This window comes from Hylobates moloch, unplaced genomic scaffold, assembly GCF_009828535.3.
Source record: "Hylobates moloch isolate HMO894 unplaced genomic scaffold, HMol_V3 SCAFFOLD_18, whole genome shotgun sequence".
Taxonomy (NCBI): Eukaryota; Metazoa; Chordata; class Mammalia; order Primates; family Hylobatidae; genus Hylobates; species Hylobates moloch.
Window position 1 is genome coordinate 69,983,155 of NW_026652293.1, and position 25,839 is coordinate 70,008,993.

The window sequence follows — 25,839 nt, forward strand, 5'->3', positions numbered from 1 at the left end:
AGAACCATAATACATGCACTACAGTGCTTTTTCAATATTGGATTAGGTTTAAATTTTTACTTTGCCCCTCTCTAGAGATCTATATGTTAGGTAAAATCTTCTAAATATTTTACAAGCATTAACAAATGATTATTTCCCATTTAGGTAAAACGTTTATCCTAAAAGACCAATTTACTGTATACTTAATAAATTCCATTTTATTAATCTTATAATGGTGTCCTGACACAGCATAGGATTGGCAGCATAAACATAAATATTTATTGAATTTTGAAGGTGTCCCACAGAACTTCTATTTGCAGTTGTCACTAGGGGCCACTGACCACTTTTTTTCTACATTGGGTCTATGGCTTGGATTGCTCCAGTGAGTACAGAAAATAGAGAACATTAATTTTCCTAATTATGAAAATAAACTATTTCACTATACTCTTAATAATGTATTTCATATAAATAATGTCTAACATACAAGAAAGCATATTCATTATTTAGAGTGATAATTGTAACAAAATTAAAAGTAGTTATTTACAACTACTTAAAAGTTTTTTAGTGTTTTAATCATATTTCATTTCTTCTGATTTTGAAAGGAGTACATGTTTGTCTTAGAAAGTTCAGAAAATACAAAAAAAAGTAGGAGTAAGAACTACCTAATTATGCAGAATATCAACATTTTGATGAATTTCCTTCCTAATCGTTCTTCTTTTGCTGTGTAAACGCACACAACCTTGCAACGTGGGGATTAGGGATCACCAACACCCCTCCCCCATGCAATTGAAATCTACATTTTGACTCTCCAAAAACCTAACTACTATAAAGAAGGCTGGGTGTGGTGGCTCACGCCTGTAATCCTAGCACTTTGGGAGGCTGAGGCAGGTGAATCTGACCAACATGGTGAAACCTTGTCTCTACTAAAAATACAAAACCTAGTTGGGCACGGTGACATATGTCTGCAGTCCCAGCTACTCAGGAGGCTGAGACAGGAGAATTGCTTGAACTCGGGAGGCAGAGGATGCAGTTAGCTGAGATCGTGCCACTGCAGTCCAGCCTGGGTGATAGAGCAAGACTCCGTCTCAAAAAAAAAGAAAAAAAAAAAAAGCTATGAGGAAGATAAAATATATTTTCTATGCCTTAGGTGGAAGTGGACCATCAACAAAATTGGTCCTTGTTTTCATGTTGAGTAGGCTGAGGAGGAGGAGGAGGAAGAAGAGGGGCTGGTCGTCTTGTCTCAGGGGTGGCAGAGATGAAGGAAAATGCATGTATAAGTGGACCTGCACAGTCCAAGTTCATGTGGTTCAAGAATCAACTCTACGTTACAAAATATGACTACAGTTTTGTGTTCTGCTTTCATTTGAGGATGTATAGTAGGTATTTTTATATTTTTGACAGCTTCATACTATCCCAATATGTATGTATACACTATGATTTATGCAATCATTACTCTTTATGTAATCATTACCCTTTATTGTACATTTAGGTTGTTTCTATAGTTACATATACATATATTCATGCATATATATTATTATAAATAAAACTCAAACCAAAATAAGGTGTAGGGAGACCAGAAGTAATTCTGAAAAGACAGTATCCTGAATGAACATTCCCAATCCCTTTCTCTTTCAACTCCTGTTCTGGGTTATACCGAATGGTAGCAGATGCCTCTGAATCTATGAGTTAACTGGAGAGCTCCAGGAAAGACAGTCAGGGTAGGTCTTTATTCTCCATTGTGAAAATAGAGAGGCACAGCTGGTAAAACCTCATTATCCTTACAAAGCTTCTGTATCTATATATTTGCTCTGGGGACTCTTAGAGGGCCTCTACAGTGGGCCGGAATTGCTCCTTGTCTCTGTAACTGGAAAGTACAGTGAATCCCATTATGGGGACATGGGCTTCTTTCTTAAATCTAGCTAGCAGAGGGGTGGGAATTTGCTAGTTTGTCTACTGATAGCACCTTCGTCCAGAAAGCTAAAATTCAACCCACTAAAGAAGAACCAATTATTTGATGGTAGAAACCCTTTTCAAGTAAAGAAGGTGGTACCTATTAAAATGACATTCAGCTTATTGACAATAAATTAGAAAAACTAGAAGAAATTGATATCCTTCCAGCAAAATATAACTTACCAAAATAAAACCTTGAAGAGGTAGAAAAACATGAACTGGTACATCGCAGTGGAAGACATTGGAATGATTTGCCAAACTTGAGTATTTTAAAAAGCTGGGAGTCTATGGTGGGAGGATCTCTTGAGCCCAGGAGTTTGTGACTGCAATGAGCTATGATCATGCCCACTGCATTCCAGCCTGGGCAACACAGTGAGACCAAGACTCTATAGAAAAACTAAAAATAAAAAATAAACAGGCAGAATACATCTAACAAAAATTGGAGGAAAAAGAGGAAGAATGAAAGGTACAGTAGGTGCTCCAGTTGCCTTCTATGAAACAAACGTCAAAGATCTTCTTAAGATTGAAAACTCAAGTAATGGAAGCATAAATATTTAACAGCCAAAAGGGAAACACTCAAATATAATAACATTTACTAGAACAAGATGATGGAAGAGGGAAAAGTTGGTGAGAGAAAGAACACGCTCCCTTTTTCATCATGCGTAAGCCTAATAAAAAGAAGTAAAGGGTTACTAAAGAGTCAGAGACGGCCGGGCGCGGTGGCTCACGCTTGTAATCCCAGCACTTTGGGAGGCCGAGGCGAGTGGATCACGAGGTCAGGAGATCGAGACCACGGTGAAACCCCGTCTCTACTAAAAATACAAAAAAAATTAGCCGGGCGTGGTGGCGGGCGCCTGTAGTCCCAGCTACTTGGAGAGGCTGAGGCAGGAGAATGGCGTGAACCCGGGAGGCGGAGTTTGCAGTGAGCCGAGATCGGGCCACTGCACTCCAGCCTGGGTGACAGAGCAAGACTCCGTCTCAAAAAAAAAAAAAAAAAAAAAAAGAGTCAGAGACATAAACACAGTCACAGGCATGCAGACAGTGAGGAAAATGAGACCATTTGGAGTGAATGGCTCTAAAAAAAGTATGAAAACAGAAAACCTAAAATATGACACAGTGAAAACCTAAAATATGGCCCACTCTATTTGCTTATCAATATATATAAATGGACTGTATCACAATTTAAAATTAAAATAATTTCATATTCGGGCATGCGGTATAAATTATGCTGACATTAAGAGGCACATCTAAAACAACTTTATTTGGAAAGATTGGAAATAAAAAGATGGCTAGTGGAATACCAAGAAAATACAAACAGGCCAGGTGCGGTGGCTCACCCCTGTAATCCCAGCACTTTGAGAGACCAAGGCAGGTGGATCACTTGAGGTCAAGAGTTCGAGACCAACCTGGCCAACACAGTGAAACCCTGTCTCTACTAAAAATACAAAAATTAGCTAGGCGTGGTGGCATGCACCTGTAATCTCAGCTGCTTGGGAGGCTGAGGGAGGAGAATTGCCTGAACCTGGGAGGTGGTGGTTGCAGTGAGCCACTGCACTCCAGCCTGGGCAACAGAGTGAGACTCTGCCTCAAAAAAAAAAAAAAAAAAGGTATCTGTTCTTAATATCAGATAAGGTGGAATTCAGGCAAAATAAAGCATTGCAGGAGACAAAAAAGGATATTTCATGGTATTGAAGAGTGCAAGTCACTAAGTTGTAACAGTTGTTAAATTTACATAACAAGGTAGTATTAGTATTCATAAAACAAGATAGTATTCGTAAAACAATAAAAAATGGGCAAAGGATATGAACAGACACTTCTCAAAAGAAGATATTTATGTGGCCAAGAAACATGAAAAAAAGCTCAACATCACTGATCATTAGAGAAACGCAAATCAAAACCACAATGAGATACCATCTCATACCAGTCAGAATGGTGATTATCAAAAAGTCAAGAAACAACAGATGCTGGTGAGGCTGTGGAGAAACAGGAATGCTTTTACATTGTTGATGGGAATACAAATTAGCTCAACCATTGTGGACAACAGTGTGGCGATTCCTCAAGGATCTAGAACCAGAAATACAATTTGACCCAGCAATCCCATTACTGGGTATATAACCAAAGGAATATAAATCAGTCTATTATAAAGATATATGTACACATGTTTATTGCAGCACTATTCACAATAGCAAAGACATAGAATAAACCCAAATGCCTATCAATGATAGACTGGATAAAGAAAATGTGGTACACACACCATGGAACACTATGCAGCCACAAAAAGGAATGAGATAATGTCCTTTGCAGGGACATGAGTGAAGCTGGAAACCATCATCCTCAGCAAACTAACACAGGAACAGAAAACCAAGCGCTGCATGTTCTCACTCATAAGTGGGAGTTAAACAGTGAGAACACATAGACACAGGAAGGGGAACATCACACACCATGGCCTGTCGGAAGGGGGGCGCGAAGGGAGGCAGAGCATCAGGACTAGTAGCTAATGCATGTGGGGCATAAAACCTAGATGACAGGTTGATAGGTGCAGCAAACCACCATGGCACACTTATACCTATGTAACAAACCTGCACATTCTAAACATGTATCCTGGAACTTAAAAAAAAAAATGCAAGTCACTGAAGTTGTAAGTTGTTAAATTTACATAACAAATAAATATAGGGTAGTACTAGTATTTATAAAACAAAATCTGCAGGAGCTACGAGGAGAAACAAACAGAAAATCTTAGTATTAGGAGATATCAAGTCACCTTTTCTCAGTTCATGATACACACACACACCACACACCTCATACCACTGAGGGCTTTATGGTGTGTGGTGAGCTGCCGCAGAAGCCCTACCCTTAATTGGACATTCATTTTGTTCACTCAGGAATATTGCAGGGCTGACTCGAGCGGAACTGGGAACATGCCAACAGTTAGTGCCCTCTGAGAGCTTGGGAGGGTGTTCAGGAAGCAGGGACCCTGTCCTCCCACACCCCTTGGCTTTTTAAATAAAAGAATTGCTGCCATTCTGTGATTCCTTGTAAGTCAGCCAACAGAGCTGAGCATTCTCTCTAATTGATCTCACTGAGTATCAGGACCCCCATTTTACAGATTGGGAAAACCAAGGCAGGGAGGATGAGTCACATGACCAAGTGGCAGGGCTAGGAACACAGAAGAGTTGGTGGACACAGGGTTATCTCTGCACCAAAACAACTGGCCAGGGTGGGGTGGTTACATATAACTGGGCTGTAGCCTTCTGGGCTGGCTGGTTCACTCGTTCAGTTCACTCCAGGTTGTAAGGACTGCCATGGGAGCCTGAGGCAGACACTTGTCCTGTCAGGGCCTCACCCAGCTAAATTGTCACCCCACCCCTCCACAGGCTGCTGCCTGACCCTGTGTCTAACTGTGATCTCTCAAAATCCTACCTTTCCTGCAGAAAGCTGAATAGAGTCCATCTTTCTCATTTGATTCTTTCTCTGGTAACCCTAATCCTCCTGGAGGTTAATGAATGCCTGTGACAAAGCAGGTTATTCACATGGAAATGGAAATGCAAAAAGGGAAAAGTATATTAATATACTTCAAAAATATTCTTATATAGCCTTTCATCCGTTGATCTATGTATTTTTAAGTTGGGGTTGGGGGTGGGAGGGCACTGTCTTAGAGAAATAAAGTGAAACTGGTAGGTAAAAATATACGTGCAAGTTAATTTCATCATTTGTCATGCCAAAAAGTGGAAAAGTCATAAATTTGCAATAAAAATAATTCTGTATCTATAATATTAGATGGTATTAGCTTTCAAAATATATTAATCTGGAAAGATATCCTTGTAAATATTGTTGAGTAAAACAACATTTTATTGGATGTATTTTTCATGGCTATCTTTCCAGATCAATATATTGTTATATATATATCTCCAGATCAATATGTATGTTATATATATAATGTATATATATGTTATATAGATGTTATAGATGTTATATATTGTTATGTATATAACATATATAACATTCATATACATGTTATATATTGTTATATATGTTATATATTGTTATGTATATAACATAACATTCATATATATATAACATATATAACATCTATATAACATATATAGTTGTGTGTTTTATATGGATATGTTATATCCATAACATGTTATATGCATAACAATATATGTTGCATATGTTATATACATAATATATATTGATCTGGAGATATGTATAACAATATACTGATCTGGAAAAATATCCACGAAAATATTGTTCTGTAAAATATTGTTTTACTCAACATTTTGAGTTGTAAATTGTAATATAGGTATTGCAAATCTTATGATGGATTTTAATGTAATCTATTGTAATATTAAAGGTATTATAAATCTTATTTTTGTAATTAAGAAATCTTCATACTTGTGTTTGTATATGATTTTATGGTAGTTGTGGAAGGATATACACTAATCATTTAACTTAGAGTATTTTAGAAAGATTAAAATGGAAGCTGTATGAGAATATGAAGGCAGAGAGAATTTTTTTCTTTAACTTAAAAAATATATCTCTGGATTATTTTGGCCATTACAATAATCACATTTATTTTACAACAAAATCAGTTAAAGAAAAAAACAACCATTGCACTGACATTCTGGGACGTAAGTTCTGTGCATATTTTTGATTTGTTTATTTAGGATGGATTCCTAGAAATGGAAATAGTGACTTAAAACCTGTGAATATTTTTGAATGTTCTTGACACAGATTGCCCAAAGCAATAGATTTTGAAACCTTTTTCTCTGAATATCTCTCCTAATATTCTCTCCATGTTAGAATAGGGCTCGTATTTGAGGACTTTTGACTCTCCAGATCCTTCTGTGATTTCTGCTCAGAGATTCTGTTTCTGGAATTTGGCAACTGTGTAATGTCACAGGTTGCATGGAGGTAGAGAGGGCAAAGATCCCACCTCTTCTTTAACTGAACAATTTAGTTTCTCTAAAGCTACTTTCCTGCCTGGTGTTCAGGGAACCGCTCGAGTGTACAGGTTAATAATGCTGCCATGCTTCCAGCCACTTCATTCGTACAGGTAATTTCATGTGATGACGTGGTTGAAGGCAGTGAAAGTGAAGGTGAGATTTCAGGAAAAATTTTTTTAATCACAGCATATTTTTAATTTTAATATCACTGGAAGATTAGATAATAAAGCTTTTCCCATGAACTAGAGACAATAACCCTTCCAATTATTTCTTTTAAAATGACTTTTTCTATTATATATTTAATTGCATAGTCATTACAGAAAAATGTAAAGGTAGTACAAAGATGGAGAAAGGAGAAAAGTAAATTCATGCACAATCCATCACTCAAACAACCTCTTGTGCGTATTTGAGTTGTAAGCGAATATTACATATTTTGATGATGAACAGTGTTAATTATATACTATTTTGGGTCTCATTTTCATTTAATAATATATACTACTATATTCTTTAATAGAATTTGGCAGTAATTCAACATCTTATTATATAGATTTATCGCAATTCATGCAGCTACTTCATTATATTTGAATATTTAGCTTATTTTCACTTTTAAGCTGAATTTTTATTTATTTATTTATTTTTTATTTTTTTTGAGGCGGAGTCTCGCTCTGTCGCCCAGGCTGGAGTGCAGTGGCGCGATCTCGGCTCACTGCAAGCTCCGCCTCCCGGGTTCACGCCATTCTCCTGCCTCAGCCTCTCCGAGTAGCTGGGACTGCAGGCCCCCGCCACCACACCCGGCTAAATTTTTTTTGTATTTTTAGTAGAGACGGGGTTTCACCGTGGTCTCGATCTCCTGACCTCGTGATCCGCCCACCTCGGCCTCCCAAAGTGCTGGGATTACAAGCGTGAGCCACCGCGCCCAGCCTTAAGCTGAATATTTTTATCTCTGAATATTTCTATATATTGCTGACTACTTCTTTTTGGAAGTTGTGCTATTTGTTCTAAGAATATGAAGATTTCAAAAGTGTTTGGTACTGGAGACTCTCAGAGGGCAGAGCAGTATCTGTTTTGTTCACCATGGATAGTGCAGTGCCTGACACTTCGTGGGGATTGCTAAATGTCCCTAGTGAGTGAATGCACCTGGCCAAAGTACTCTTCAGAACTTTGCACCAGTATTTATTCTAAGCAGCAGGGTATGAAACTTTACATTTCTGTGCGACCTTGTCAACAGATGATTTTAAAATCTGATAATTTTGATAGATGAAAAATCAGTTGTTTCCTATTTTATATTCTATGAGTAAGTTAACCTCTTTAACTGTAAAACTCCTATCATTTTAAAAGCAAATTATAATGATTTCGTATTCCCATGAATGAAACAAATGCCACAGTAAGCAATTTTTAGCAATTGGCTTTTTTTTTTTTTTCATTTCTTGGAATGCATGTGGCTTTCACAAGCAGAGGAATTTGAACTTTCCTGCCCTTCATTCCATCTCTCCCAGAGCAATGACTTTAGACTTTTTTTAAAAAATATGCCTTTTACAGTTTAATCTCAAATGTGCTTCAGATTATTCAAGGCATTTAATATATCTTAAATATATATGCATCTCATAATATTTCAAATGAGCTCCGAATCATAACTTGTAAGGACAGAAACAGAATCAATAACAACAATATGTTTTCAGTTGGGAACTTCTGAATGTACCAGCAAAGCTACTCTAAGACTGGGCATAAATATATTTAGTTGGGAGTGGAAAGAAAATTCTTATTATCTGGTGAGTCGAAGTGGTATGGGGGATTTGATTCTCCTGGCTCAGTCTTCTCTGGGAAGGGAAGGGATGGAGAATTTTTATGCCCACTTCCAAATTCTTTGAAATTCTGCTCATGTCCTAACTTGAGCTTTCTGTAATCATGGTTAGTGTCTTTCCAGTTAGGGCTGTCTCTGGATATTACGAATTAGGAATTTTAAAAATGACTTTTGTTTACAACAATGCCCGACTTCCAAGACTATAGTCCGGAGCTGGTGATTCAAATTCCTATTTCGTTGGTTAAAAGTAGAGCAGTGACGTCTTTTTCTTACATCTGCTTTTCTGTCATCACTATCATTATCATCAGCATCATTTTCTTAAAGCAAATTAATGCTTCTCAATAACTTACTTCGTTTAGAATGCACAGTACTCTTTTTACTGTTTTTTTTTACTACTGTATTTTAAATTTTCTAATTCTTAGATCCCTGATTTTCAGAAGTTTGTAGGTACCAATAACTCTATAAGGGGAGAGCTATAATTTAAATAAATTTAATTAAAACTATCTGCTAATTAAAATGTTTAGGTGACTCTGTGTGTGTGTGTGTGTGATATCTTAGAGAAAAGAACAAATTAGTGTGAGATTCTTGTGTAATATTTTACCTAATTTTGATTGGTAGAAAATTGTTTTTAAAATAGAAGACATTTCTGATACTAGAAAAGTAGTTAAAATCTGGCTACAAGGTACAGAAAAAAGGGCTGTGGAACTAACATAATTTGATAGTTTAGTTTCATTTAAAATAAGTTACAAAACACAAGTAGGTATCTCAGGAAAAAATAAATGGCACAGAAATACATATCTAAAACTACACTCACATATACAGACATGTGAAAAATTAGAGTAATTGATAGTGATGATTATAATATTTATAATAGAATCCTGTTTTGATTGGAAGCCCAATGAAGTAAAAATCCATTCATGCTGAAAAGTATTTTCTGCAATTATATAATAAAGCAGCCTTGAACTTATAACTATTGAAACACAATAAAAAGAGACCTTGATTAAAGATGAAAATATATATTTTTAAGATACTGTTTCACATTGTCAAAATTTCAGAGAAAATAGAGTAGCTCAACAGATTCACTTAATCCCTTTGTTAGTCATCACATTTGATCACGGTCTCTGTTCTTTAAAATACATATTGGATTCACTTAAAGGTATATTTGATACTTTTTCCCCACCTCAGTGTCACTGGTAGGTTGAAAATTACTGCCCTCTCTTTACATACTTCTGCCACATTTCCTATGAAGAGGAGTCCTTATATTGTGAAAGGCAAACACTTTTTAAAAAATGACATAACATATATCTTAGACCTTAGATCTTAGACGTACATCTTCTACCATATTTCCCATGAAGAGGAGTACTTACGTTGTGAAAGACGAACACTTAAAAAAAATGATGTAACATATATCTTAGACCTGAGGTATACTTTGAGAATGCAATAATGAATGACTGCTGGTTGACATAATTACTGTGTTGCAAATCAAGATTTATTACTGATGGAAAATCAAACTTTTCTAGGTCAGTTTTCAAATCTCAGCTTTCTTCTGGGTTTAGGAGTTTTGGTTTTGAAATTCTGAAATGAAAATCGATTCTTGTGAACCCTTGCATTTACGTGAGCAGTCCCTTACCTCTAACTGTGTGAGATGGTATTGAAAGTACAAGTACATTTGGAAGATTTTATAAATCATTAAGATCATTTTAACTTAAGATTTTAAAGGTGAGACTGGCTTTAAAATTCCATGTTGCTAGTTGACATAAGGAGCATTTCCTCAATTGTCATTGGGGTGTCTTTGACACTAATGTGAACATTCACCAGCCAATCTCAAATACAGGATTTGACACAAGAATCAACAATTGCTGACAACCCTATATATTCAGAAAAAAAACTGAATAAAATAGGAAATGTTTATAATGTAACCTACTTTGGTTTTCTTTTAAGGAAACTGTTTTACAAAATGAAGAATGCTATTTGATAGATGTAGATTTTCTTAGAAATATTCTTCACTTTCTCTATTCCTAGAAGTTTTAATCATTGTTTTCAAGTGTATTGAAATGTTCGTTTAATCATAAGACAGGTCTTGCCAATCATATGTGTATTCAATCCCCAACCCACAAGATAAAATTTTTTTAGCTTAAAATGCCCCTGAAACATTTCTCTGTAGGCGATTTCCTCTGTTTTTTCCTCCCTATGTACAATGAATAGAAGTCTTTTGCTATGGAAATGGTGGAATAACAGTTTCAAATAAGACTGTCAATGAGATTACAAGAATTGTGGAACAAATGTCAAAAATATAATAAAACTTTTTCTTTGAGAGAGAGTCTCTCGCTCTACCACTCAGGCTAGAGTGCAGTGGCAAGATCTTGGCTCACTGCAACCTCTACCTCCTAGGTTCAAGCAATTCTCCCACCTCAGCCTCCCAAGTAGCTGGGACTACAAGCGTGCACCATCACACCCAGCAAATTTTTGTAGTTTTAGTAGAGACGGGGTTTCGCTGTGTTGCCCAGGCTGGTCTTGAACTGCTGAGCTCAAGCGATCTGCCTGCCTCGGCCTCCCAAAACGCTAGGATTACCCAGGCGTGTACCACGATGCCAGACTAAAATGTTTTTAAGACATTTATACTATACTATTTTTATTTGGATTTTTTATTTTTGATTCAGAATATGTTTCAGGTGTTTTAAAACGTACACTTTCACACAGTGAAAATAAAGGTAGAGGTGAATAACTTACTATGTGTCAATCAATGTGCTAAGACCTTTCATGCATTATCTTATTTAATCCTAACACAACTCTACGGAGTTAAGATGCTGTTTTTTTTATCTTTATTATGCAGTTGAGGAAGCTGAGGCTTAGATAAGTTATGTGGCAGAACCAAACTTAACTACGTAGTAAGACTAAAAACCTCTTCAGTAAGAAAATTAAAGATTTTATAAAGAACTTGTAATTTTTTTTTCTTAACAGTTATACAAAGTTACCCATGGAGATGAATTTTGCATTTACTTGGGATTAAAATCAAAAGAAATTTTTGCAGCAGTCTTTTCTCAAGGGGCATTGATAACCTGATAAAATAGTGCCAATTATGGTTTTACAGAAGATAGAGAAATTCAGTTATAGTTGTATGCTGGTCTTTTTTAATGACTGTAAGAATGAGAATGAACCCATTGAAGCCTTCTGTGATTAACATATCGTAATTTGATAGTTTAGTTTTATTTAAACTAAGTTACAAAACACAAGTGGTTATCTCAGGAAAAAATAGATGACACAGAAATACATATCTAAAGCTACATTCTCATGTACAGAAACATTGTGACGAATTACAGTGATCAATCAGTCAGGGTTCAGCCAGAGATGCAGAACCGGTGGAGACAGGTATATATTAAGGCATTTATTATATAGGTTTGCTTAATGAGATTGTGAGGGCTGGGTAAGTAAGCCTGACACCTGCAGTGCAAGTGGTCTGGCCAGGATGATTATGATCAGGCTGGAATCCTTAGGCATGGGCTGATGCTGTTGTCCACAGGTGGTCAGGAAGAGAGGACCAAGAGCAGGGTAGAGTCCCCTAGAAACTAGCTGTAGTTTATGTGCTCAGGGAAAGCCTGAACCCTTTGAAAGAGCTCACCTGGTTAAGTATCATCCACCTTGGATAATCTCTCCTTTGATTTACTGGAAGTCAATTGATAAGAAACCTTAATTATATCTACAAGATCCCTTGACCTTTGCCATCTAAGGTAACCTCATTGCAGGAGTGATATCCTGTTCTATTCACTGGTCCCACGCACATCTAGGGGAGGGTATTGCACGGGGTGTTAGAGGGCTATTATTTAGGCGCTGTGACCTTGAGCTCTGTGGCTGCTGCTGTGGAAGCCCCTCAAAGACCCCTTCAGCAAGAGAAACTTAAAAATCCTTTCTTTCCACCAACTCACTTACCAGAGTAATTTCTCCTGAGAAGCCGAGGGATAATGAGGGATAATGTGTGCTTTTTTTTTTTTTTTTTTTTTGCATTTCTGTCCTGGAAGGGCTAAGCCTGGCCTGGCCTGGCCTGTCAGTACCAGTCATTTCTCTTACCATGTAACATTTTTAGACTTTCTTTTCACAGTGACCAACTATTCTGTGCTGCAGTGTGGTACCATAAAGGAGCAAATAAAACAATTCTTTTGACTTTTTAATTTTTTCTAACTTTAACCATTACTTGTCTTAAAGAGACCTGGCTATTAAAAAATCAATAAAAACTCCATCATCTAAGGATAAAGGCCTTTTTTCTTTAGTTACCTGGTAGAGTAATTTGGATAGACATACGGATGATTTTAACTATGCTAGAAGAATTCCTCTGAACTGCATGCTCTGTGTTATAAGAAATAATTCTATAGGACTAGTTTTAGTCTTTTACTGAGTCTAGTTTTAGATATCTAGTATGTATATATCACTCAGTATATATATGTGTATAAGGCCACAGTTCTTCAGAAATAGGTATGTCTTCATTATGAGTCAGGTTTGTATACCCAATGTGAAATATCACTTAATACTTTTCGGACCAGTCGTTTTTACATCTGGGTCTATTTTATTTATTTACTTTTTATTTTTATTTATTTATTTTTTTTTAGGTGGAGTCTTGCTCTGTTGCCCAGGCTGGAGTGCAGTGGCACGATCTTGGCTCACTGCAAGCTCTGCCTCCCGGGTTCACGCCATTCTCCTGCCTCAGCCTCCCGAGTAGCTGGGACTACAGGTGCCTGACACCACACCCAGCTAATTTTTTTTTATTTTTTATATTTGTAGTAGAGACGGGGTTTCACCATGTTAGCCAGGATGGTCTCGATCTCCTGACCTTGTGATCCGCCTGCCTCGGCCTCCCAGAGTGCTGGGATTACAGGCGTGAGCCACCGCGCCCAGCCACATCTGGGTCTATTTTAATATTCATTTGAAAATTAGATGTTCCAAGCACTTACGAATGGGATTATTTGAATGCTCATAATGGGAGTAGTTTGTCAGCACAGTTTTTATGGGAAATCTGAAGGAATTTCCAGAAATTCATCAAGGATCTGACATTTGCAGGCTATTCTGGTCCTGAGGTTATGTGGGGTCAGGCTGGAGGATTCAGACATGTGATTCCTGCTGTCAAAAAGGTGAATGATAGTCAAGTGGAAAGAAGACAATTGAGGAACAGTTTTAACAAAGTACCAACATTTCACTGATAGTGGAAGTACAACATGCTATGAGAGTACATGAATGTAAAGAGAAAATATCCATACAAACCTCTTAGATTGAAAAAGCTGTGTTTGCAATAATTCTAGACTGTGCTGAAAAGAGTTATTTTATCTTTGAGTATTTTTATAGCTCTTAAGGTCTCAAGATTATTCTTGCAGGATAGAAGACTATAAAGGTTAAAAATTTACAGGTTTTAATGAATAAGATAATGCTTATAAGATAATGCTAAGATTAGGAGGATCTTGACATTTTCTTGATTAAATGTAGGAGATATAGGAATTAAATTTTATATAGTCTTTTGAGGGAGGTTTCCATTTAATAGCAAAATACTTAAGCTAGAGTGTTTTAATGGCAATCTGATCTACAGATTGAAAAATTTCTATTGAATTAAAATTAACTTTTAATTTCATTAACTCTTTTTTATATAATTCCAATCTGATGCTAAGCTGACCCAGTTAATTTTGTATTTAAATTATTTTCATTTTTCTATTTCATTTATTTTTGTGATGTATAATTTAGCTCTATTTATTCATTATATATATGTTTTCTTTTACGTTTTTGAACATATTTTGTAATTTAAATAGTTGCTCTAAAGTCCTTGTCTGCTAGTTGCAGGATCTGGGCCATCTTTGCATTGATTTGTATTGCCTATACTCTTGTTGTTTTTGTTGTTCCAAAAAATATAGCTCACATTTTCTAGTTTCTTTGTATCTGCTTATTTTTGACAATATATTGGATATTGGGAATGAGATGTAGTAGAGGCTCTGAATTGCAAGTTTTATTCTGAAGAGTGATTTTGGTTTTGCAGGCAGTTAACCTTGTTGGACTGAAACTTCAGTTTTCTCTCTTTTACATGGGGAGTTGCTTATATTTTCACTCAAATCTTTCAGCTTCCATCTGTTGCCATTATACTGGACTTTCCTCCATACATAGTCAGCAGAATTTGGATAATTTTTTTACAAAGATTTTGTAGATAACTTTGAGTCCAGGATTTAGCCCATCTAATTATTTTGTCTCTTGTGGGCCCTGAAGCATATCCTCTGATACCTCAAGCCAATAAAGCAGCAGATTGCTGCTGCCAGAGTAGCAGGCAGATTGGGCACTGCATGCCCCAAGGCAAAAGGCAGCCACTTACCAATCACGCAAGGTGCTGTTTGCCTTTTGAGAGAGATCTACTTTTCAATTTCTTCCTGCTTTTGGTCCAAGTGCCTTTAAGTCAATTCTTAAAAGGATTTTTTCCAAATTTTATAATAGTTTCTATAGGAGATTTCACTCCAGTGAATTACTTCATCATTTTCCGAAGTAGAACAACTCAAAAGAAAAATAAAATTTAAAAGCTGATGCCAAAATTAAGGCCATTAATATAGATATGGTACAACTAATAGAGTTTTAGTAAGATTATTACTTGCCTAATCTGAGCACTTTATTTCCAGTAATACAGACTAATACTCTATTGGATGCTTTTACTAGATGTCACATTTGTGGTTCATGCTGTGCTTCAGCTTATGGTCATTCAAAGGCTCTAGATTATTTTCATCTGAATTTCTCCTAAGCCTGAGCTACAGAAAATGACAGGAGATAAAGAAGGAAAGAACATGGATGGCCTTTGGTCTTTCCTTCAGCAAGTGATCTCACTTATTTTTTCTAATGTAACTTCAGCATTTTTTACCTCACTCAAGGGTCAGAGTAATTTTTAAAACAGTCATCGGCCGGGAGCGGTGGCTCACACCTGTAATCCCTGCGCTTTGGGAGGCCGAGGTGGGTGGATCACCTGAGTTCAGGCCTTTAAGACTAGCCTCACCAACATGATGAAATCTGTCTCTACGAAAAATACAAAAATTAGCAGGGCCTGGTGGCGGGCGCCTGTCGTCCCAGCTACTCAGGAGGCTGAGACAGCAGAATTGCTGGAACCAGGAGGCAGAGGTTACAGTGAGCTGAGACTGTGCCACTGCATTCCAGCCTGGGTGACAGAGAAAGACTCCATCTCAAAAAAAAAAAAAACAATCATCATCATGATATTTCAGAATTAAATCTTCTAATCCAGAGACGGATGTGAAATACATCAATAAAATACAAAGAAAGCATAATTTCACAATTAATGTTTATGTGACTTCTTAATATATAATCCATGCACCTATAAATAATCTAGACACAAACCAATTTGCTTGAAGAAAAGACCAAAAAAAAAATGTTAGAGGCTCACTGTTCTATTCTGAAGGGATAATTACAGTGTTCTATTTTTTTCCCAGAATTTAATTTTTCTATTGACAGGGTTGGTATACATAGATTAGTAGTTTATCTAGGTTGATAGAATGAAATTGGAATGGTTTTATTGTCTGTTTTATTACAGATACTTAGAATAGTGTTTCAGGTTATTTGCATAATGATTGAATCAACTTAATTGATAATTATATATTTTCTTAGTTGACCTTGACGTTTTGTGTTAAAAATTTCAACTCATTTTAATTTGAATTTTCAACTGTTTATGGAGTGTTCATAATCATTTTCAGGTCATTAATTATTAATACATTATGCAAATGACATGAAAAATCTGTTAAACCTTGGGGTTATTTTAAAATTGTTCTTTTTTGTTTAGCAGACATACATTTTACTCTGACTGAATCTTCAAAACATTCGTTTAACTATAATTCTAAATAAAAGTCATAAGACCAAAGACATAGAAGACACATAAAGTAAATTAACAAGGAAGGTTAGACCAAGGAAGAAAAAAGAATAAGAGACTAAAGAAAGGAGGTACCCTTGACTTTTTCATTGCTGCTTTAGGGACTGTATGGGACTTTAAGACACAGTGAGTTCCTGAAGATCACAGCTATGCATGGGAGGAAAAACGGCAAGAGCGTATGTTGGAGGAGGAAGTGCTGACATAAATAGAGATTTGAAAGAAACATTCGGTTGGTATCAGAGGATGGATCGCTACTCCCTAGGAGAGGAAGCTTGGCATAGTAGCCCTTTAAGAGTGAATACCTCTGTAGTCCGAGTTGGAAATTGCAGTAGTAGAAACTGAATTTTAGCTTTGATTTGTTCAAAATAAATAATCATTTTAATTAACAGGTTCATTAACAATCATTGTCACCATTATTATTGTCAAAGTTGTCAAAAAATTTTGAAGTGTTTATCCCGGGGACACTATCCTGAAATCTACATGCATTGTCTTATTTTTTTTTTTTTTTGATCCTATGGAGAGATACCTTATTAGCTTTATTTATGGATGAGAAAACTGAGGCTTAAAAGGTTTAATTAACTTGCTGACATCTTAGAGGTAATGAGTGGCAGAGGCTGGACTCAAAACGAAATCTCTCTGTCCCCCAAACCTATGTTCTTAATCACCAATAATGAAAAACAAAAAACCCACAAAAACCCAGGAAGGATATTTAGCTTAACTACTAATTTTAAGATCTCTGGTTTGGAGTTGGCTATTTTGCAACATAAAATTTAAAAATTTTACATTATGGCAAAAATAATGTTCTACCAATGTGAATAATTCAAGCATATGTTAAAGGTTGAACTGTTAGAGTAAAATATTTGGCCATTATTTCAGGGGACTTCAGAGGGCTGAATTTTTCAAGGAACGTATTTACAATAAGGCAAAATTCTATTGCCATACACTAGTATTTTTGAAATGTTTACTGACCTTTTTCTCCTCCTCTCCCCTTAGGAAAAATTGGATGTAGGGGTGAGAAAAGAAGTCGATGGCATGGGAACATCTGAAATAAAATACGGTGACTCAGTATGCTATATACAACATGTAGACACAGGCCTATGGCTTACTTACCAGTCTGTGGACGTGAAATCTGTGAGAATGGGATCTATGCAACGTAAGGTAAGGTGATAGAAAAAAACATAATTTATAGAAGTAATTTTTATGAATACACAAGCACAAATCAAAAAATTGGCTTATCTTTTTAGTCACCTGCAAAAGTTCATAATTTTGCAAGTGAAAGGGCAGATTCCACTGTTAATAGACTCTTTCGCTTTATAAGGTGAACAGAGCTGGGTGTTACATCACTCATGTATAGGATTATGGGATGCATGCATTTAAATATGAAGTGATATGAAGTGAAGAAATACACAGTGCCGTCTTCTGGATTCTAGTTTAGTACCGTTCACTTTGTCCTCCATGCTGTGACAAAGTCCGTTACTGACATCCCCTTGCTTACGAGAAGAGGCCCACTGTTTGGTAGTGATAATGATGCTCTTCCTGGCCTGTGCCGTTCTCCTACTCACTTCCTGATTTCCAGACATTGTCTTCAATTTCCCCAGCATGTGACTTACAACACATTCCTTGCAGTCTATCAGAGTACCATGGCTTTTCCACACCTGTGCCTCTGCAGACTGTTTCTTCTGTTTAGAATACGTTCAAACCTTTTTTGTCTCCCTGACTCCTTTCCATCATCCAGGAATTCGATTTATTTATCATTTTAGAAGTTCTTCCTGACGATATCAGCTTATCAGCTACTCCCTCCTTTGAGTTCTCATAATGTTCATCTATAACTCATTACATTTTATACACACACTCCTTGTGTTATTTAATTTAGTAGGCCACATATCTCTCTTTCTCTCACCACCCCTGTCCCCCCACCCCCACAAATTTGCAACTCCCCTGAGGGAGTACATCATACTAGATTGTTCACGTTTTTACATATGACATGCAGCACAGTGCACAGAACCAAATAACACACATTATTTCCAGAAACGTGAGACCTTGGAAAGGAAGGCTTTAGTGATACCAACCTTTTTATTTTCAACAGATTTATTAATCAAAATATATACCCACATTCCAGTAACTAAATAGACGACTGTTCTTGTGATCTATTTAGAGTGATCAGTGCTGATTTTAGTGAAGGTAGAGGCCCATACTGCAGGGATAGAGTTTGACTTGAGTGCATCCCGGTACAACCTTCCTTGGAGCTTGGGATAGAGATCCTCTGACAGTTCTCCTGCAAGACCTATATCATCATTATAATAAGATGATCTGTTGTTTTTTAGGTCTTTGATCTGGGCTCATACATTTAAGTGTACTTGCGTGTATTCAATATTTGTGAAGCATTCCCTATTTCTTGCAACTGAAGGTGGCCTGTTTTAAAACTTTTTATTATAGATAATTTAAATTTATACAAAATAACGAATAGTGTAATGAACCCCTGAGTCTTCACCATTCAACATTTTCAATGCTCTCTTACTGTTGTTTCAGTTACCCTCCAATCCTATGCTATGTCTCACTAGATTATTACTGTTACTTATTTTCAACTTTTAGAGGTAATATTTATATACATTGAAATGTAAACATTTAGCTGTAGGGGTTTTTTTTTTCCTTGAGACAAGAGTTTCACTGTGTCGCCTGGTGTGCAGTGGTGTGATCTCTGCTCACTGCAACCTCTGCCTCCTGGGTTCAAGCAATTCTCCTGTCTCAGCCTCCTGAGTAGCTGGAATCACAGGCGCCCACCACCGCGGCCAGCTAATTTTTTTATTTTTAGTGGAGATGGGGTTTCGCCATATTGGCCAGGCTGGTTTCGAACTCCTGACCTCAGGTGATCCACCCACCTCGGCCTCCCAAAGTGCTGGGATTACAGGCGTGAGCCACTGAGCCGAGCAGCTGTAGAGTTTTAGCAAATGGATACACTGGTGTGACCCACAAGCTTATCTCCACGTGGAACATGTCTAATTTCCAAGAAGTTTCCCAACATTCCTTTCTAGGTTATTCCTGCTCCCTTCCCCAGGGGCAACTATTCTTTTGATTTTTTTTTTTTTTTTTTTTTTTTGACAGTCTGGCTCATGTCACCCAGGCTGGAGTACAGTGGCGCAATCTCGGCTCACTGCAATATCCACCTCCCGGGTTCAAGCGATTTTCCTGCCTCAGACTCCCGAGTAGCTGGGATTACGGGCACGCGCAACGACGCCGGGCTAATTTTTGTATTTTTAGTAGAGAAGGGGTTTCACCATGTTGGCCAGGATGGTCTCCATCTCCTGACCTCACGATCCGTCCGCCTCAGCCTCCCAGAGTGCTGGGATTACAGGCATGAGCCACCACGCCTGGCCACTCTTGTGATCTTTTTCTGTCATGGAAATGATCTTGTGATCATTTTTCTGTTTTAGCTGATGTTGAATTTTATATAAGTGAAATTCTATAGCATGTACTCTTTTGTATATGCCTCCTTTTGCTCAGCCAAAGGTCTGTAACATTTATCCATAGTGTTCCATGTTTCAGTCCAAATTGCTTAAGCTACTTTTTGAGGTCTCCAGAAGCCAACAAGCCAGAAATTAAACTAAACACAATCTAAGGAGGGGGCGGGGGTCAGAAAGGAAAGGAAGAGTTAAAGATATGTAATTTATTCTGTCTTCATTACTAGACTCTGAGATTGGAACCAAGTCTTTGATTTATGTATTTTCAGTATCTAGCAGAGTGCTGGAACCATAGTAGGCGCTCAATAAATGTTTCTTGAATGAAAACATGTATTTTCAAGGATGTGGAGTTATAATTGAGTTGGTGAGATTGCCCATGCACCTGCTAACTTGGTCTTCAACTGCATTAGCGTTGCACAATTATGAGCCATGGTGAGCTGGGTTAGCATTCTCAAGGTGAACAGCTAATATTGTCGAAATTGTGGCAGAAGAGGTCGATTTGGCTTTAAAGCAAACTTTTCTTTTGATAATGATGTTTGGTCATGGTTCTTCTACTAGATTTAGCAGATGTTATCTTTTTCTTTTTTTCTTAATATTTTACTTATAAAAATTTCAAATATAAAAAAGTTAAAAGACTAAACCAATGACCATCCATATACCCTTGAATTAGAGTCAACAATTCTTATAGTTAGCCAGATTTGCTTCCCTGTCCTCCTGTCTTTCTTTTCTCTGTGTGTGTGTATGCAGTCAAACATCCACAGTACGGTTACATAGCATTAAGGTAATTCTATTACATCATTGACTATCCTGTTTGTATTCATTATTTATTCTATCATCTCAATAATATCTTTTCTGGTTGATTAAAATCGGGATGCAATCAAAATTCATGCACTTATTTATTTTTATGCCTTTCAGTCTCTTTTAATCTAGAACAAATTCTCAGCTTATTTTTTTCCTGTAGCATCGAGGTTTTAAAAAATCCATGCTAGTTATAGAATGCCTCATGTTCTGGATGTGTCTGACTTTTTTTCCCCATTGCCTGTGCTCTTGGTAATTCCCATGAACTTGAAGCTAGGTATAAGGCTATGCTGTCCAAATCAGTAACTGCTAGACACATGTGGCAATTTGGTATTTGTATATAACTAGAACTAGATGAACACAATTTTTAATTTTGTTTAACTTTAATTAAATTTTAAAAACGTACACTTAAATTGTCGGAAAACTTTTATGTATGCTTGGAACAAGTTGGGTATGTGAATCTACTTTTTCAACCATGTCTTTGGTTCCTGTTTTCATGCCATTTTAGTCTGCTGGTTTCTTTCTCAGGAGCACGGCTGTCTTTCCTCTCAGCGTTCTCCCTGACCTTTTCTCTACACTTTGCTTCTCAAGTATGTCTTCCAAAGTACTCATTTTTTTTCTTTGGTGCTGTTCTGTTCGTAAGCCTTTTCTGTGCCTTTAAAATTTTAGTTTTCATGCTTTTTTTTCTTGTCCTTATCTCACCCAGCTCACCTTTTTATCTCAGCTTGCTGTTCTTTCATCTGGTCTGCTGGTTTATTATCTCAGCATATTTTCCCATTGTGAATTTCCACTCCTACTTTATCAAGGTTGTAACTTGCATCCTGAGGACAGTTGAAATTGTTTTTATGTTTAAGTAGCCTCCTGCTATTTCAATTTTACTTAGCTTTTTAAAAATAGCAATGATTACTAATTTTATTGATAAAGAAGATAAAAATCCTGTGTTGTGTCTTTTAACTTGTTGATAAAATAACTAAGTTACCAGACCTCCAATTGTTAAAGAGTTCTTAAATTCACACAGTAAACCCTACTTGATCATAGTGTATGATTCTTTTGAAATTCTACTAGATTTAATTAATTAATATTTTATTCAGAATTATTACATGTATATTCATGGGGGAAGTTAATTTCTCTTTATGGACACTAGATTTTGAATTTCATACAATTTTTGTGTTTATTAATTTTTATGTGTCACAAAACACCACTCTACTCTGGTCTTTTTTTCAACCATTTAAAAATGTAAACACCATTCTTAGCTCATGGGCTATACGGAAACAAGGAATGTGCTGTAGTTTGCCAATCCTTGGTCTAGACTAGTCTGCCGTGAAAGGTAGCTGTTCTTTGAAGCTTTGTCACAGCTCACCTGTGAAACCAGCTAGTCCTTGGTCTTTTAAATATTGTATCTTAAATTATCTTTTCAATCCTTTTTTTTTTTTTTTTGAGACGGAGTCTTGCTCTTTCGCCCAGGCCGGAGTGCAGTGGCGTGATCTCGGCTCACTGCAAGCTCCGCCTCCTGGGTTCACGCCTTTCCCCTGCCTCAGCCTCCCGAGTAGCTGGGACTACAGGCGCCCGCCACCACGCCCGGCTAATTTTTTGTATTTGTAGTAGAGACGGGGTTTCACCATGGTCTCGATCTCCTGACCTCGTGATCAGCCCACCTCAGCCTCCCAAAGTGCTGGGATTACAGGCGTGAGCCACCACGCCCGGCTTTTCAATCCTTTTCTAAAGAACCTGGTCAAATAGAGTTGGATTCCTTTTGATTAGTCTTATTTTGCTAAGAATCTATTCTATTCCCCTGGAATACCCAGTTTTGTTTGGTTGGTTGATTTTTGGTTTTGCCATGGAGTTGCACACAGTATTGTATTATTGTAATTTCCCATTCTCTGTGTTTTTAATTTCTGTTTTATCTTTAGCTTGGTTTGTAAGAGCTTTGTTTTATTTATCATCACAAAGAATCAAATTTTGAGTTTATTAATCTTCTCTAGTACTTTATTTGACTTCTAGTTTAGTAATTTCACTTAATCTTCATTAGTTCTACTTTTCAACTTTCTTTGCTGTTCTGTTTTTAGGACATGAAAATAGTAAGTTCTTTCATTTTAGTCATTTTTTTCTTTATTAATGAGGGCACTTAAGGCTATAATATTTTGCCTTTGAATATAGATATATCTGTGTCTCACTGATTTTTTATATAAGGAGTTTCCTCTTTACATTGTTTTCTAGTTAATTTATAGTTCCAGTTCCTAGATTTAGTTCAGTACACCTGGGTAGGTGTATTAAATCATCTTGCTATAAATGTTGAATGAAGATAAGCACAGATGGGAACAAATGGTTCTACTTATATATAGTACACAACTGATTTGTGCTGTCAAAAGTCTGCCAAGGTGGTGAACCTTGTGAAGGATAGGGATAGGAAAGGAGCACTAAGGAGGATTTTAAGATACCATAATGTTTTATTTCTTGAGCTGGGTGTTGGTCATGCAGGAATGTTCACTTGTGAAAATCATGAAACTGTTTTCTTAAGATTTTTGCATTTCTCTTTCCTAACATTATAGTTTCATAGAAAGTTCAAAAACAAAAAAACTATCAAAAGAAATATATGTATACATTTTTATCATTTAGATGATTTATAAGCATTGTTCAGTACTTATTATTGACTAGTCTATGTTCAGAACTACTTTATGACTGGTGTGCCTGTGCAACGTTAGCTTTGCTGCTTTGTGCCAAGTTTGCTTAGGCTGAGGATCAGTCATTCAATGTGGATATGTGAAAAGGCTCTGCTATTTGTTTTACTTGACTCTGCACTTTTTGAGTAGTTCTTTAAAACAATAACTGAGCTGAGCAAGGTGATGGGGGCTTGTAATTCTAGCTATTCAGGAGGCAGAGGGAGAAGGATCACTGAAGCCCAGGAGTTCAAGACCAGCCTGGGCAACATAGCAAGACCCCATCTCAAAAAATGAAATAATAACTAAATGAATAAATGGAATGGCTAGTTTGTATAGGGAGCTGTACATAGATTTTATCTGAACATAGCAGCTTCACAGTCCCCTATACCTGCCTTTTGATTCTATCTATTGTTATGGCTCAGCTGTTTGAGTACACATCTCCCTAAGTCTAGTTTGGAAAAGAGATGTTGGGAGTAATGGCCTTATTTTTGCTTTCCTACAGGCTATTATGCATCATGAAGGCCACATGGATGATGGCATAAGTTTATCGAGATCCCAGCATGAAGAATCACGCACAGCACGAGTTATCCGCAGCACAGTCTTCCTTTTCAATAGATTTATAAGGTACTTTTTCTTTTGTAGGCGTAGTTGTTTGATACTTCATTTTCATTTCTTTATTGGATATGCAAATAGACAATTTAAAAGTATTCTATGATGGCAATAAATCTCATACTGTTTGGTAAGTCAGCAGAAACATTAGGAAGTGTTAATTAGATGATTTAATGTCTTTCTTTTAAATAAACTTTTAAAAACAATATGGTTTTGGAAATTGGATGTGTAATTTGTAATTGATAGGTATAGATTAGGATTATTTAATGACTACTTTTCCTTGTACTGGACTTATTTCGTTCCTTTTTCTTTTCTTTTCTTTTTTTTTTTTTTTTTAAGACAGAGTACAGAGTCTCACACTGTCACCCAGGCTGGAGTGCAGTGGCGCAATCTCGGCTCACTGCAACCTCCGCCTCCTGAGTTCAAGCGATTGTCCTGCCTCAGCCTCCCGAGTAGCTAGGATTACAGGTCCTCACCACCACACCTAGCTAATTTTTGTATTTTTAGTAGAGATAGGGTTTCACCATGTTGGCCAGGATGGACTCGATCTCTTGACCTCGTGATCCGCTCACCTCAGCCTCCCAAAGTGCTGAGATTACAGGCGTGAGCCACCGCTCCTGGCCTTGTTCCTTTTGCAATGAGGGTAGTGAAGCTTATATATTTGCTGAGTTTTGATATGTATTTTTTTAAGGTAATTCTCATAAGAACTGTTTTTCCACCTAATAATTGCAATAATTGCATATCTACAGACTAAATTAAACTTGTGACCAACCTGTTTTCTGGTGACATTATACCAACATATGCTCTGCCTTGTGAGAGATTTCATTTGTCTCTTTAAACTTTGCTAATTTGATGGGGGAAACATTTTGTTGACCATCTTTCTTCATTTATTTTTTCTTTCGTGTTTAATCCTATTATACATATTTCTGTTAAGTTGTTCTGAGCTTTTGTTATGTTTAGAGATATTCATTTCCTGTCATCATAAATTGCAAACCGTTTCACCAGTTTATTGGTTTGGGAAAGAATTTGAAAGGATTTTTGTAGTAGTTGAATTGGTAAATTTTTTTTTTGGCTTTACAGCATGAAACAAATCTCCCCTACTCAAGATTATCTTATGTTCTACTTCTTTTATAAACCATCCCTTTTATAAACCATACATACTGTGTGTATATGTGTGTGCCCGTATGTAACCAAAAAATGTGCACAGCATTTGGCCACACATCCTAAGTGTTTAGTCCATTTCTCTGCCTTATCTCAACTCCAAGCCTCATCAGATGGAGTAAAGCTTAAATCGAATGGGGTATGCACCACATTTTTGTATTTTTTATTACTTGTATTACTTTTCAGTATTATTTGTATTCTTGTAGTTTAATATAGTATTTATTATAATAAAAATTTATTACATTTTAATGCATTATAAAATTAGTCAAGAAGTTCTACTTGGAAATTATAACTTATTTTGGAAACAAACTTAGCCTTTTCGTATCTTGTTCTTCCCACTAGTTTTTCTTTACTAGAGCTGATCAATCCTATGATAGGGATTGAGCAAATTAATCATAAATCTTTGAAACTGTCAATTTTATATTTAGTCAGCACTGACTTCTTCAAATATGAGGGACTTTTAAAAATTCAATTTGACTGCTGTAGAGTATTCAGTGGCACTACAGAGATTCCATTTGATAAGTTAATTTAATACTAGACCAAAAACTGGTTATTTATTTTGAAAACTATTTTGTGGGAAAGCCACCATCTC

General features: G+C 36.5%; 1 protein-coding gene across 6 annotated transcripts in view; it reads left to right on the top strand.

Moving 5' to 3' along the window:
- RYR2 (ryanodine receptor 2) overlaps positions 1-25,839 on the top strand; it is a 799,701-nt gene that overhangs the window by 372,410 nt on the left and 401,452 nt on the right. For all 6 annotated transcript variants that reach the window (XM_032137647.2, XM_032137648.2, XM_058430777.1 and 3 more), the window contains 2 exons: positions 17,555-17,719; positions 23,980-24,101. In XM_032137647.2, coding sequence (XP_031993538.1) covers positions 17,555-17,719; positions 23,980-24,101 — 287 coding nt within the window. The remainder of the gene's footprint in view (positions 1-17,554; positions 17,720-23,979; positions 24,102-25,839) is intronic.